This window comes from Psammomys obesus, unplaced genomic scaffold (assembly GCF_907164565.1).
Source record: "Psammomys obesus unplaced genomic scaffold, mPsaObe1.curated_primary_1811, whole genome shotgun sequence".
NCBI classification, from domain to species: domain Eukaryota; kingdom Metazoa; phylum Chordata; class Mammalia; order Rodentia; family Muridae; genus Psammomys; species Psammomys obesus.
This window is the reverse complement of record NW_026585895.1, coordinates 52,663,674-52,677,735: the sequence shown is the minus strand read 5'-3', so window position 1 is coordinate 52,677,735 and position 14,062 is coordinate 52,663,674. Positions and strand designations below refer to the sequence as shown.

The 14,062-nt window shown below is 52.3% G+C and overlaps 1 protein-coding gene across 2 annotated transcripts in view; it reads left to right on the top strand.

The window, feature by feature from the left end:
- Positions 1 to 12,330, top strand: part of Col5a1 (collagen type V alpha 1 chain) — a 151,356-nt gene extending 139,026 nt beyond the window's left edge. Inside the window, exons 64-66 of one of the 2 annotated variants that reach the window (XM_055600207.1) lie at positions 1,787 to 1,855; positions 5,330 to 5,563; positions 9,734 to 12,330. In XM_055600207.1, coding sequence (XP_055456182.1) covers positions 1,787 to 1,855; positions 5,330 to 5,563; positions 9,734 to 9,880 — 450 coding nt within the window. In that variant the 3' untranslated portion in view covers positions 9,881 to 12,330. Of the gene's footprint in view, positions 1 to 1,656; positions 1,726 to 1,786; positions 1,856 to 5,329; positions 5,564 to 9,733 lie in introns of both variants that reach the window. The other variant, XM_055600206.1, reaches the window with a different exon arrangement.
- The last annotated feature ends 1,732 nt before the right edge of the window (positions 12,331 to 14,062 follow it).

Here is a 14,062-nt window from a genome sequence, read left to right as displayed (position 1 = left end):
GCTGACTCCCTGAGTCTTAGTAAGCTTAGCTCTAGGAGACGACGTTTCCATTCGGAGAATATAACTACACAACACTTCACCCCTTCTCCTGACTCTAATATTGTTTCCACATCTCCTGCTGCAAAAATAAGCTTCCTTCCATGACCAACGGAGACGCAGCAGAGCTGGGTAGGCCTAAGCACCAATGCTAAGAAGGCAGTTTGATAGGTTCATCACATGCATGAACGAAGCAGGAGCAGCGGCCTCCCCGCTGGAGCTTCCTCCCTGGTTCGCAGTTCCAAATGTGAGTTCCCTTCTGTGAAGTAGGCCCTAAACCTATTGAAAAGCAGCGGCTTACACCATAAATGTTGTACCACTATGGCGCCAATGTATGTATGGTGTACATCCTGTCTGGTTGTTGTTAGCAAAGCACCCAGGACCCACAACTAAACAGGACTGCCGGAGACAATCTCGACCCCAGCAGCCTACTTGGTACCTCCTGACACTAAGGAAGTCAGCCAGAAGGGAGGAAGTTTCCAGCTCAGTCTCAGTCTGATTTTTCCATGGCCTGAAGCCAGCCAGCATGGAGGGAGCTTCCCATATGGCTATATATTCGGCACACACCACACCCATGTACCTTTCACACACACATACATTATACATCTATGCGGCTCTGTGTTTGTGCCTTCCCCTTGTGATAGCCAGCTTGTGCACCACACTGGGTGGGCTGGAGGGAGGGAAGCTCATCTAGGGTGGGTGGGTGCAATGCAGGGCCTTGGTCGGCAGTGAGTGATCGGGTAAAGAACACACACACTTGGGAACAGCTTCAGAGAACTGGTACAGTTTATTGGCAAGGGGGGTAAGAGGGTATTTATTGCCCCTGGGGAGGTGGGCAGAGTCTCTGGGGCAAGGTTTATGTGGCCAAGTACAGTTGGCCAGAACTATACAGTTGGAGGATACCCAGGGGCTGGGGGTTGGGGAACTTTATAAGGCCAAACAAGGAGTGAGGCTTGATAACTGTCATGGTAGTAAGTTCTTGCTAGGGTTAGTAGTAGCAGCTGCCAACTCTCTGACTCCAGATTGGGAAAGGGGAGGGAGCCAATGTCTGCTGTCCTCGTGTGAGGTATCGGGGTTGAAGGTCCCTCAACCCCTTCCTCCATTAGTCCTTCATTACGGTTCCACACAGGCACACTTATGCATCTATAACACATACTGTATGTATATACACACCCCTGAACACATACACAGTGGGTCTGTCCACGTTGCTGGCACCAGGTGACAGCTGAAGAGCCTGAGCCACCGCCTCTCAGAACTGAGAGCGGGCTGAGATGCCCACACATCGCTAGCCCAGCAGTCAGGCTGGCTGCAGCTTTCCCTGTCACCGGCATGAGTCCCGTGGTTGTCACTTACTGCCCCACTCTTACCAGTCCCTGGTGCTCTGACGTGCATAGCCTGAGAGCGTGCAGCCTGTAGTCCTGGCATGTTGACATGTACCTGGCCACTGTAGAGTTCCAGGGCTGTTGTCACCCCATGTCAGCTCTTAGGGGAGGAGGCACAGGCATCTTGGCAGGACACACGGGCAGGGAGAGCTGGGAAGTCCATGGAGACAGAAATAACCCTTTCGTTTTCTGTTTCTCTCTCCCCCTCCCCCGCCCACCATTCCTGCCTGATGTGTAGGCCAGAATCACTTCTTGGCCCAAAGAAAACCCAGGTTCCTGGTTCAGTGAATTCAAGCGTGGGAAACTGGTAAGGTGACCCCACGTCCTTTGCGGTTGTCACTTTAAACCCGGCGTCTCCTATCTTGCAGAGTAAAATGGCCCGCTGGCCCAAAGAGCAGCCCTCCACCTGGTATAGTCAGTACAAGCGGGGCTCCCTGGTAAGTGGCTGCCTCGCGCTGCCTGCTTGCGGCTCGGCCTGGCTCTGGGCGCTGCATGGGACTAATCGCAGCTGAGGCCACACCTGCTATTGCCCTTTAGGCCAAAATGCTCCACATGCCTGACAGCAAGGCCCAGATGGGTGTGATGGTTCTTCTTACCTCCTCTTTCATCCAGACCAGAGTTCCTTCCATCCAGGAAGTAGGTGGGTAGCTTCCCACTGAGATTCAGGGCAGCCACAGCTAGAGGTGGGCACGCCATTAAAGCCATCTGCTGCTTATGGGAACACAACCTGGCTGGCAAGCTACAGGTCAGAGACATGCAGAGAGTAGGTGAGCCTTCATAAGTCCCTGGGCGTGGCAGACGAGGTGGTTTATGAAGGGTTCTTCCACTCCTGCCATTCACGCCTGCCTAGGCTATGCAGAGCCCACAGACTCTGGCTGCTGTTGCCCTTGCAGTCTGAAGTTGCTGTATCAGTCTGTATTTAACTTATGGGAGGTATATCTCAGAACAGAATCCGTCTCAGAGATGAAAAGATCTTAAAACATTGACCAGAAGGCCCTTGTGACCAGCACGGAGGAGAGCAACTTGTTTAGATTCACTGCCGTGAGACCAGTGCTCACCCACGCAAAACAGAACATTCTCCCCCAAACACTCTGGGCCTTTCCTGAAGTCAGCTCAAAACTTTGTGATGCACTGCTAGACTTCAGTTTCTAGGTCCCAAGCAGAGGCCACACCTTCTTTCCACTCTTCTTTCACCTCATCCTGTGGGTCCTTGCTCACTCGAACCCTATTGGGGCTTCCACTGCCTCTCAGCACTGCACAGCCTCTGCCTTTTTAGTGAGCACAGGGCGGCGTGGCTTTCAGGACTATCCTTCCCCCTCCTGTCTGCCATCCCTCAGCCTGGAGGCCTGCCTGGCTCTCTGTCAGGGTCTCGAGGAACTCGCCTCTGTGCAGAAGCTGCTGGCCCATGATCATCGGGCTTCAGCCCCATGGCTTTTTCTTCCCCTTCTGGGAACCAGGCATCCTTGGCTGTCGCTTCCTCTCCTCTGCTTCCTCTGCTTTCTTCAGAGGAGAACCACTGGCACACAGAAGGACCTGTGGGGAGGAAACCCCAGTGAGCAGGGACAGGAGATCCGAGGGGTCAGGCAAGAAGGAGCTGTGGGAGTGAGACTGCCCAGGGCTGAGATCCACTGGCATCCTGTCTGTCTGAACTTGACCTGGCTTTTCCCCTTCCCAAATGGTTTCCACCTGGTGTAGACCATATCCCCCAGGGGGCGCCCACCCGTCACTCTCCTTGCTGAAGTAACAAAGATGGTCATAGAATTGCCCCGTCTGACCTTTATCCTGAGTCACTTACCAAGGACAGAGGCACAGGGACCGTCCAAGGCAAACCAGCCTGCCTTCAAGCTCCACTGCCTGATTCCCAGCTCCCCGTAAGAACCACAGTAACTTTGGGGAATCAAACCTCTGTCTTAGATACCTAAGATGGCTGCTCATACTGAGCTCCCACTGAGGCTGCAGGGAACCAATCCCCTAGGGCAGGGCCACTTGAAGACTCCAACTTGGGGCAGTACTGGGGCTTCGGGTCCTTCTGTGGTGCCACCCCTGCCTCTGCTGTGGCATGTGTCCTTTCTCAAGTCAGTCATGTGTCCTCCAGGAGCACCGGATACCTGGACTGCCGGTTGGTATGAATTTTTCCCCTGCAGAGTCTGACTGTGGGGTTTCTCAAGCTGTCTCCAAGGGAGTGGAGTTCAATTGGTAGCCTGGGAACCCCAGGGCATTCCACCACCATGGTGGGAAGGAGCAGGGACCTGGGCCTGGCCTCCAACCCCCACCCCCATTCTTCCTCCTGTTACTATTGAAAACGCGGGTTCTGAAGTTATCGTGTCTTCTTGGTCACCATGCCCTGTGCCACACTCGGCACTGACCCAGCATTCCTTCATTGCCCACCTGCCCTTTGGAGTGGCCAGCACAGAACAGTGTTGGAGCAACAGGTGCTTGGAGCTGGGTTTGCCAGAGTGAGACGCTGACCTCTGCCAGCCTCTTTCCTGGATACAAGTGTCATTAGAGGACCTGCCTAGCTGAGCCCTGCTAGGCCTTGCCTGGAGAGAGGCTTTCTGCCACATCTAGGCCCAGGGCGGCAGTGCTTTATCCCACAGCTAGGAGTTCTGCACCCCTGACAATACCGATGCCTCAGAGAACTCTGCAAAAGCGCTGTAGACAATGAGACTCGCCTCTCAGGGTGCCCGTGCCAGCCTGCACATAGTGGAGCAGAATGGGTTGAGGTGCTGGTGACACTGGAAGCCATTTACAGCGTGGCTTTCTCGTTCTCTGATGCTGTTCCCAGTTGGTTGTGGAGAGCAGGGCCTTCCAGGAAAGGAAGCCTCAGAAGCCTGTCCTGTGGCAGAATAGGATGCCCTTGTACCTCCAGGGTATGCCTGGTCACTCCACTTCCCACACAGCTCAGATCCTACTTAGGCTAATCTACCATTCATCCAGGCTATGTCATTTCCCAAGGTCTCGGCCATTCTAGCTCTTGATTCCCAAAGTGGGGCCTTGTGCACCCTGACCACCCAGTAGGTGACCTTCCATCTGCCCACAAGAGCCATGCTGCCTTCCTTCGCTTAGCACAGTGACAGGGACAACAGGCTGAACTCCTGTGCTTGTGGCTTGTGTGGTCCAGGGAAGCTGACAGATGGGCCCCGGACACAAGACCTGAGCTGGCACAGAGGCAAGCTGGTACACACAGCCTCAAGGCTGTGTGCAGAAAACCTTGAAGAACGGTGGCAGAGCTGTAACCAAAGGTGACAGCTGCAGCGTCTCCTGCCTATGGGCATGTGCCCAGCAAAGAGGAGAGCCTCTGTTAAGGTTCAGGGTCAGAGAGAACACTCAAGACATGCCAGGAAAGGGTGTGGTCACCAGACCCCAGGAGCCTTTTCTACTCCAAGGCTTTATTCCCATTCATCTGCTCCAAGGACCCAGACCTTGCCTCTTGCTCCCAGCACCCTGGCTCATCAATAGGAGTGTGGATCCTTCTGTGTGCCATGAAAAGTTTTAATGGAATGTGTGTTTGTTCGGCGCAGCAAGCCAGGCAGACCCTGCCAAGTGGGGAGGAGGTAACTGGCTCTTCAGAAGTGGCCTGGAAGCTAGAGGCAGAAAAGAGGGTCAAATGCAGGAAAACCTGACCTAGGCAGGCTTCCTGAAGGAAGCAGTGCAGTCACTTAACCTGGAGAGGTAGGGCCGCTAGATGGAGAATAACAATCAGACTTTGGAGTCTCTGCAGAATGCATGGTGTGTTTCCCTTGGCTCATGTTCCTGGGGCTCCCAGGAGATCCTGTGTGCCAGGGGAAAGGAGTATGGGAGTTTCCAGGCAGCAACCTCAGGGAGACGGGCTCGGGTGAAGCCCGGAGGGAAACTCTGTGGCCATTTCTGTGTCTCCACCCCGCTGATCCTCACGCTATACCCACCCCCAGCTCTCCTATGTGGATGCCGAAGGCAACCCTGTGGGCGTGGTACAAATGACCTTCCTGCGGCTGCTGAGTGCCTCCGCCCACCAGAACATCACCTACAACTGCTACCAGTCGGTGGCCTGGCAGGATGCCGCCACAGGCAGCTACGACAAGGCTATCCGTTTCCTGGGCTCCAACGATGAGGAAATGTCTTATGACAACAACCCCTACATCCGTGCCCTGGTGGATGGCTGTGCTGTGAGTATGCCTCCCTGGGGTGCTCTCCTCACTCTGCACATTTACAGAGTACGTTCTGTGTGCCATTCCCTGAGCTGTCCTGGGGATGCAACGAGGGCCAACTACGCGCCAGCCTGACCATGTCAGAGTGTAGCTGACCTGGTAGGTCCGGGTTGGAGTGCAGAGACAACGCCCACTTAAGTAGCTCTTTTCTGGTCAGGATGTGATCGTGGACAGGGCACCTTTGTGTGTATGTACTCTTATGTCTGTATATGTGCCTGTGCACTTGTATGTATGAGTATGTGGGCAGGGACAAGTGGCTGTCATTCCTGTAGAATGACAAGGTGTCTCAATGCTTTAGCCTGCCAAGTAAGCTAAGCTGGCTGGCCAGCGAACTCCAGGGACCTCCAGGAATCCAGCAGCCTCCCCACTCTCACTCCCCAAGCACTGGCGCACACCACCACCCCAGCTTTTATTTTAAGGGTTTATTTCATTTTTATTTTCTGTGTGTTAGTGCTTTTCTCACTCACTCACATGTATGTATGCACGCCTGGTGCCCATGGAGGCCAGAAGAGAGCACGGGGACTGGAACCATGGATGGTTATGAGCCACCACCTGGGTGCTTGAGGCTTTACCCAGGTCCTCTGCAAGAACAACAAGCACCTTCCCCCACTACGCCATCTCTCCAGCCCTCATACCCAGCTTTTAAAATGTGGGTTCTGGGGGACCAAACTCTGGTCTGCATGCTTGCGTGACAAGAACTTTACTGATTGAAAGATCTCCCCCAATCCAAGACTGAGCTTCTGAGGGAGGAGTCAAGCATGCTGGGGAGTTCTCTACACACCTCCAGGGGCAGGCTGACCCTGAGAGAGTGTGGTAGCTGAGGTAGAAGTTTTCCTGACCGTAGTCCACACTGACCATGTTCTTTATGGGGGGTGGAGAGAGGCTGTTCTGGTCACAACACCAAACGTCATTCTGAGCTGTGACATCGTCAGCATCTCTGGGTGCAGAGGTGAGGCACAGGACAGAAAAGATCATAGATCCTGTCTTGGAAAAGGTGGGGGGAAATAATGGCTCAGAACAAAACAACCTGCTGGTAGAAAAAAATTGGCTGTGTGTGCTGGGGAGGAAACTCAGGAAGAAAGAGCAGACGAAAAGGACTGTGGAGGTGCGAGGCGGCCTACGGAACACAGCGTGCAGCAAGCCAGCCTGCTTTCTGCTCCCAAGCCCCCGAGTTGAACCATGACCTGAAGGGCCACCATCCTCTCATTCAGTTTGCTCCTATCCTCCACATGCAGGCCATCGGCTGAGGCCTGCCCATCCCTGGGAGGCCAGCTTGATTCATTTTGTAAATCTCAGCTACTGAAATTGGAATTCCAACACTGGCATTGTGTGGCTGGGTAGCCTGATTGACGGGGCTGCCAAGCGGCCAGCCCTGTGGAGGGACCAGGAGCCACTCCACATCAATCCCGTTGTTTGTGCAGCTTTGTGTGCCCCTGGGGGGCCATTGCTAGCTGGCAATGGTTATTTATATCTCTTCTTTAAATATGTCCCTCTCTGAGCACTCTGATAATTGGAGCAACGGGGCCCCACAAATCCATGTGAAATCGACTGCCAGCTCCAACACGGTGGTCCCTGGGGCGGGAGAGAGACCCATTCCATGCTGATGCCATAAGTGGAAGAGGTGTGGGCTGGTGTAGGCCTATGGGCTCATGACTCACTGGCACACAAAATGGAGACCTCATTAGGGACCTCACATGGCCCTCCAAGACTATATCACCTTCTAGAGTCTAGAAACGAGCAGGCTGATGACTTCATGTAAGTCCCAGGAGCAGAGCCCAAGGTAACAGGGCCTAGATTACAGGGCACCAGCTCTGCCTCCCTCCTTCCTAGCCTGGCCAGTACAGTCTCAGTTGTCCATCACCCACCCTAAAGCTACCCATTGACCTTTAATCCCTGGCTGTTCTGAAATTCACTCACAGAGATCTGCCTGCCTCTGCCTCCTAAGTGTTGGAATTAAAGGTGTGGGCCACTGTCCTTTTATATTGTTTATGTGTATGATGTGCATATTTGTGTATTTTTTTCACATATAGGCACATAATGCAGGTGCATATGCATTTGTGTGTGTGTCTCTGTGTGTGTGGGTATGTGTGTGTGGGGGGGGTGTGTGTGCATATGCATATGGAGACCCAACATTGGAGTCTGTTGGGAATCATCAGGGAAAGGGTTTAAGGGCAGGGCCTCTCAAACCCAGAGCTCGACTGATGCGACTTGTCTTGCTAGCTGGCTTGCTCTGGGATTGCCTAGATCTATCTCCCAAAGATGGAGTTACAAGTGGGCTGCCACAGCCATGCAGCGTTTACCTGTATTTCTGAGGGTTCAAACTTCAGTGTTCATGTTTGCAGGACAAACACTTTAACCACTGAGCCATCTCTCTAGCCTCTCAGATATTTTGCATGGTAAGTTTCAGGCAGTAGCCATGGAAGTGGAGTGGTATGGCCATGCCTTTGGCCAGTTCCCTTACATCCTGCCAAGCAAGATCAGGTATAGGTATCCCTCAAACTCAACCATGCTCTAAGCAACCAATATCTCTGCTGGGCTCCTGGTGGCAAATTCTTTCAGTGTTTCTCAAGGGGCAACCAGAAATCTATAAACGACAAAATTGTCCAAGACTCCCATTTAAGCAAATCCACCCCAAGTCAATCTGGATGGGCAGAACCTGCAGTGCTCAAATGCTCCTGGAACACGGGATGTCCCCACCCTGTCTCTGAGCACAAGACAGAGGGATCCTGTCAGGGCAGCTGTGGGCAGGTGAGGTCTGGGGCACATGGGAGTTGAGAGCAGTGGAGGCAAGACACTGGATGCCAGCCAGAGCAGGTACTGCCCACCTCCACACTCACACCTTCCACATTCCAGCTGGAGACATCAAGTAGCCCACTGTGTTTCTTGCTGTATGTAACAAATCAGCCAGCAAAGCTTAGCAGTTTTAAACAAAGGAATTTACCAGTGTACTCAGGCTTGAAGTGGGAAGCCGAGGAGTGGCTTGCCTCCATCTGTGGCTCGGGGTGGCTTGGGTTTGGCCATGATCACCAATGACCGTCGCCTAAGTGCCTTATAAACAACAGGAACTCACAGTTCTGCCAGCAGGAAGTCCAAGGTTGTGACCATCACCCTGGGTTGTACATAGTTACCTTTGCAATATTGTCACAAGGCAGAGATGGAGGGTCTTTCTGGGGCCCCTTCATGGCCTCGTCATCACTGCAAGGTCTGCCTCCCACCATCACCGTGAGCAATGCGGTTCCTATTTGGATTTGGGGCACACACTCAGTCTACAGCCAGGAGAGTAAGGCCCTACAGCTGGGCACTAACATGGGAGTTTCAGGATTGACCCAGGGTCAGTAGGGGAACCTCTGCCGGGCAGTACTCTGGCATGTGGTACCCACAGTTGCATCTGGGATACTTGCCGTCCACCTACCTTCTCCTCATGATTTCTGCCAGGAGTGAGGCAGTGGAGGGAGACCCTTCCCAGGCCTTGCACAGTTTCGTGTGAATGCAGTCTACATCCATAGCAGTGGAAGCCCTGGCCCAGGACATGTGGCCAGTGGGTAGCCCCAAGATTCATGGGGGAAAGGTGGATATCAGGGACCATTAAAGGGAGTTGGCAGAACTGTAGAACCAGATTGTTCTCTGTGATAAATGTTTTTGATACCTGAAGTTAAGCTTGCTTGGCTTTGGGGACAGAAGTACCTTTTGTCTCTCTCCCTATATTCTGGGCCAAAGGAGATGTCTGTGTTGGTAGCTTCCCCAACTGGTTGAGGCCACGCTTGCTGTTCGTAGGAGAACCTTGTCTCCTCTGCTCAAGAGTGCTGGTCTGAGCACAAGAGGGGCACTGCCTATCTAACAGGCTGCCCAGGCCCTGCACCATCATGACCCTTCCATGCCTCAGTTTACCCAGTTCACTCTGGAACCATTGGAGGGGCCTGGCACGGCTGCAGACTTTCACCTCCCTCTTCTGTGTGAAGTCTTAAGGGGTCCCATCACTTCTCTGCTCAGCTATGTTTCTTCCACTTTCCTTTTCTTGGTGGCTCTGTCTTGATGACTCAGGAATTGGTGGAGCCTGGGGGTAGAGGGGGACCTGAGCCAGGGGAGGATCTCTGGCTTTAACTGGCTCCATCTCTTCCCCCTTCCTAGACCAAGAAAGGCTACCAGAAGACGGTGCTGGAGATCGACACACCCAAAGTGGAGCAGGTCCCCATTGTGGACATCATGTTCAACGACTTTGGTGAAGCCTCACAGAAATTTGGATTTGAAGTGGGGCCAGCTTGCTTCCTGGGCTAGGAGCTGCTGAGCCCACTGGTCTCCAGAGCAACCTCGTGACCTCAGCAACCCACCTGTGGGCATCCTGTGCACGGCCCATCCTGGACAGTGAACGTTTCTCACCCCTCCTGCCTGATGCATCTGCGCCTCAGACCCTCCGTGGCGCTGGACCCCACGCCCAGAGAGAACAAAGGGAAAGAGCCGTGTCCCCACGGAGCCGAATCACATGACCTAGCCACACCACAGCCTCTTGCCATGCTGTAGGCCCTGGTCCCCAGCTTTCCGGATAGAATCATCAAAGGTGTTAAAGGACCCTTGGCCGGGAGTGGGGGTGGAGCAGTATTTGGAAATCACTTTTTAAAAATTCAACTTGAAGATATGTATTCCCCTGACCTTCAGAAGATGTTCTGAGGTGGTCTTGTAAAGGTCGCCAAAGCCTCCTTTTTTTTTTTTTTTAAACAACCCTCAACTCATCCACTCAGAGGCCAAATGTCATTCCACACGTGCCTTTCCGATGGATTAAAGGTGCTTATGTTTTTGTGAGAGTTTTAAGTAAATATTTGTATTGTATTGTTATAAATGTTAAGTGTGCTGGCTTTCAGTCTTGCCTGGACACCCAGCCTCAGGCCCATGAGGAGAGTGGGCAACTGGGATGAGGCACCAGCTCAGGCTTGCAATCAGGCTCTCCGCAGAGGGCATCTCCTCACCCCATCCCCCAAGAACGTGCAATAAATTGGAAATTTGCCCAGTCAGCAAGAAGCTGTGTTGCCACTGCAGGTGCTTGGGCCCCTTTCCAGACTCTTAATTATTTTTTTCTTTTTGATTAGCTCTGGATAATTTTTTATGGGGAGGGGGGAAAAAGGCATTTGCTATCCTGCCTTTTCCACGTGCACTCAGATTAAAACACAGGCTTAAATTAATTCTGATTGCTTCCTTTTTTCGTGTTCCTTCCTGCAGAGGCTGATGGGATAGTGTCCAGGGCTGGAGAACCACGTGTTCTGTAGATGATAGATAACTATGAACATTGGTGCTGATTTTTTTACACTTGTCTCTTGTGGTGCTATGTGTCCTGAGATCCCTAGAGGCAGCGCTACGGTGCCTGCTGTGTCTTGTCCCCAACCTTCCTTTATCCTGGCTATTTCTCCACATTCTGAGAATTTGCCAAGGACCTGAAGATGGCATTGGTGCCAGAGACCTTTCCTCCATGCTGGCACTCTGTGCTTATGATGGTGGAGAGTCCTTCCTGAAGCCTGTCCCCCGACTCTGGGCTCTGCTTACATCATTTGAAAACACATGAGCAAAACAAAGATTTTCTGCATAGTACATGGTGTATCCATGTTCTTGTTCGGTTGCTGAATGTTTGTGGTGCTAATTTCTGTGTGTGTGCCAAGACGGGATGGAAGCCACTGGGTGCCCACACTGACAGGCAAACCGCTTTGTGAGCGGCCGGTGGACTGAGAAATGTGCAATGGACTCTGTGGCTCCAGGCTCCTCTGTTTGGGTTTCCACCAGAGGGCTGTCTTGGGTACAGGTGTCAGTGGTAGGGTCGCCTCTCCCTTCTCCTCCAAGGTGTGTGTGGTGGCTGGGTGGGGGCTTCCTTCTGGGTTCAGAGGTCTCCAAGACCAAGGTGAAAAGGATGCCCCCCTGTGAGAGTTGCCCTCTTGTCATACTTCTCCTTCCACCACGAGAAAGCTATGGTGCCCCAGGGAGCCAGCCTCCACGCTCTGGTGCGTGTGTCTCCACTCCACCCCTGAAGTGTAGGAGACCACAGTGAAGCACCCCGGAGTGGCCAGGATTGATGAATGCCACCAATGAGCATCCCCAAAGTTCCCTGAAGAACAACTATTACTCTTGCCAAAGAAATGCCTGGCTTGGAGTGTTCTCCTGAAAGCCAGGAAGCCGTCGTGAGCCAGGGACTGCTGTGCGCGCCTCTACGTGAGAAAAGCCATACTGGAAGATGGCCATATGCCCTGTGGATTCTGTGTAGGTCATGTGATTCGGTTTCTGCCTCTCACCCCATCTGAGTTATCCTTTCACTCTGTCCTGTTCTACTGCCGGTCCCTTCCAAGCTGTAATTTGTACTGAAGTCCAAAACGTGTCCTGTTCTCCTCAGTCCACTTTAGCTTCAATATTTTACAATAAAATTACTTCTTATATTTGCAGAAAAGCTTCTGGCATCATTTCATGTTTCCGTTTCCTCTGGTGTGTGCACTCCCTCTCCATATATATAATTGGGCAAATGCTGATGAAAATACACACGCAAAAAAGTAAACTGAGGGACTGTGATAAAAACTCTAGGACCTTGGCTCCTTTAAAATTCCAGGCCAAAGGATACTTTGTATGTTTCCCAGGAGTCTAACCTGAAGCCTCAAATTTTAACTTTTCCCCAGGAAGAGTGTTCTAAAGTATTTTAAAACTGTGTAACAAAGGAATCGTTGTAACAGTGTCTCAATAAAGGAGTTTACTGTTTACACCCCAGAGATTTGACTGGCTGTCTTCTTTGCATGGCCAGGCCCTCCACCTGACGTTCCTGTTGCTTTACAGCCCAGGAGGTTAGGAACTGTGAACTTGAGGGTGGTGGTCAGGAGGGATGGAGAGTGGCTATTTGACTGTGACCTCACATTGCTATGGCTGGAGGAGGCATCTTGTGACTTACCTCAGCTAATGACCTTTACCAAATGGGACATGTACCCCTTGCCTCTGAAGGGCTGGCTCCCTTTTGTATGTCACCAGTCATGGCTATGTTCCAGCAGGTTTTGGTGTCATACCCACCAGCCTGTCATGAACTTGGACTGTCACTCCCGGAAGCACATTTTGCTGCTTTGAGCCACCTCTAGTGATGATTGTTACTACAGAGCCCCAGGCCAGTGAATCTCACTGTGGTCCACAGCCCTACAACAGTGTGCCAATCTGACCTACAGATGTCTCTCTAGAAAACTAGTCACCTGTTGCAGGCTGGATCATTTGAGAACACCATCTTGATATGCTTTAACTCTGAAGGACTTGGTACTGGAGGAGAAACCTTCCTTCTGTCAGAATGTAAAGCTTCTGACAGTCACACAGGCAGGATATTGAGTCTCAGGGTTGAGAACTTGAGAGCTTTGAGGCTTGGAAGTGGAGGATGAAGCAGTAATCCACAGCCTCAGGTAGGAAAATGCTGGCCTCGAAGGCTAGTTGCTCCTGCCCACTTTGGAACTACTTGAGAGAAGGAGCCCCGAACTGTGGAGAGCAAAGCCTACAGGGCTGGCAATCCGAAGGCTAGATGAGGTTTCCCAGCATCCATTACTGAAATATCCAATCGAGAGAAGCTCTGGGGGACACACCAGTCAGAACTTGGCCATGGGAGTTGAGCAACTGGAATTCAGGCTTGGAGTGGAAGCAGGTGAGAGCAGATATCTCCTGCAGGTTGCAGTGAGTGGCTCAGGAAAGGGACACCAATGGTGTGACACTGCCAAAGGCTAGTAGATGTAAGATCCTACAGGAGACTAGAAGGTCCAGGAACCGTGGTGGGAGGTGCCATTGGTGGGGCTTCAGGAAGGCACAGGTGGAAAGCTGACCATCTCTAAGAGATGGGATTCGTAGAAGACCTCCAGCAGGACCTGTAGGAGTTGGTGATGAAACCTGGCAGGTTCCTCTGACCATGGACCCATATGGAGTAGCACATGGCAAGAAAATGGCCCAGCTCCCCTCACTGGGAACTGTACCTGAACCTTAAAGGCAGAGTTTTCTCCAGATCAGAATGGGCCAGCTTCTTGGCTGAATGAGAGGGCCAGGGACTGGCCAAAGGGACTGCTCCAAGCCTATTCTAGGGTGGCCATAAACCCATGCTTGTCCCCAGATCTTGACAGACAAAATACCTTCCAACAATGGAAGGTATAAGCCCACCATCCAGGTTAGAGGTCCCCAGCCTGAGGGCTTTCTCTTGTGGGGTAAGTTCTAGAACACTCTACTAAAGGACTAGAGTTAGGGTTGGTAAGCCATGGGAACAGTGAGGCTCTTGACTTCTGCGAGTGTTTTTTTGCCTGTGATGAATACAAAGGCATGGTCCATGAACTCATTTTTCAAGCCAAATCCACTAAGGCTGGGGAAGGGCGGTCAGGTCCTAGTGAGGCCACAACTTCCTCTATTCTTCTCCTCTGTAAAGACTCTATCCTAATGTGAGCCAAGTTTCAACAGACCCTCACTCCAGCTCTGTCTCCTCAC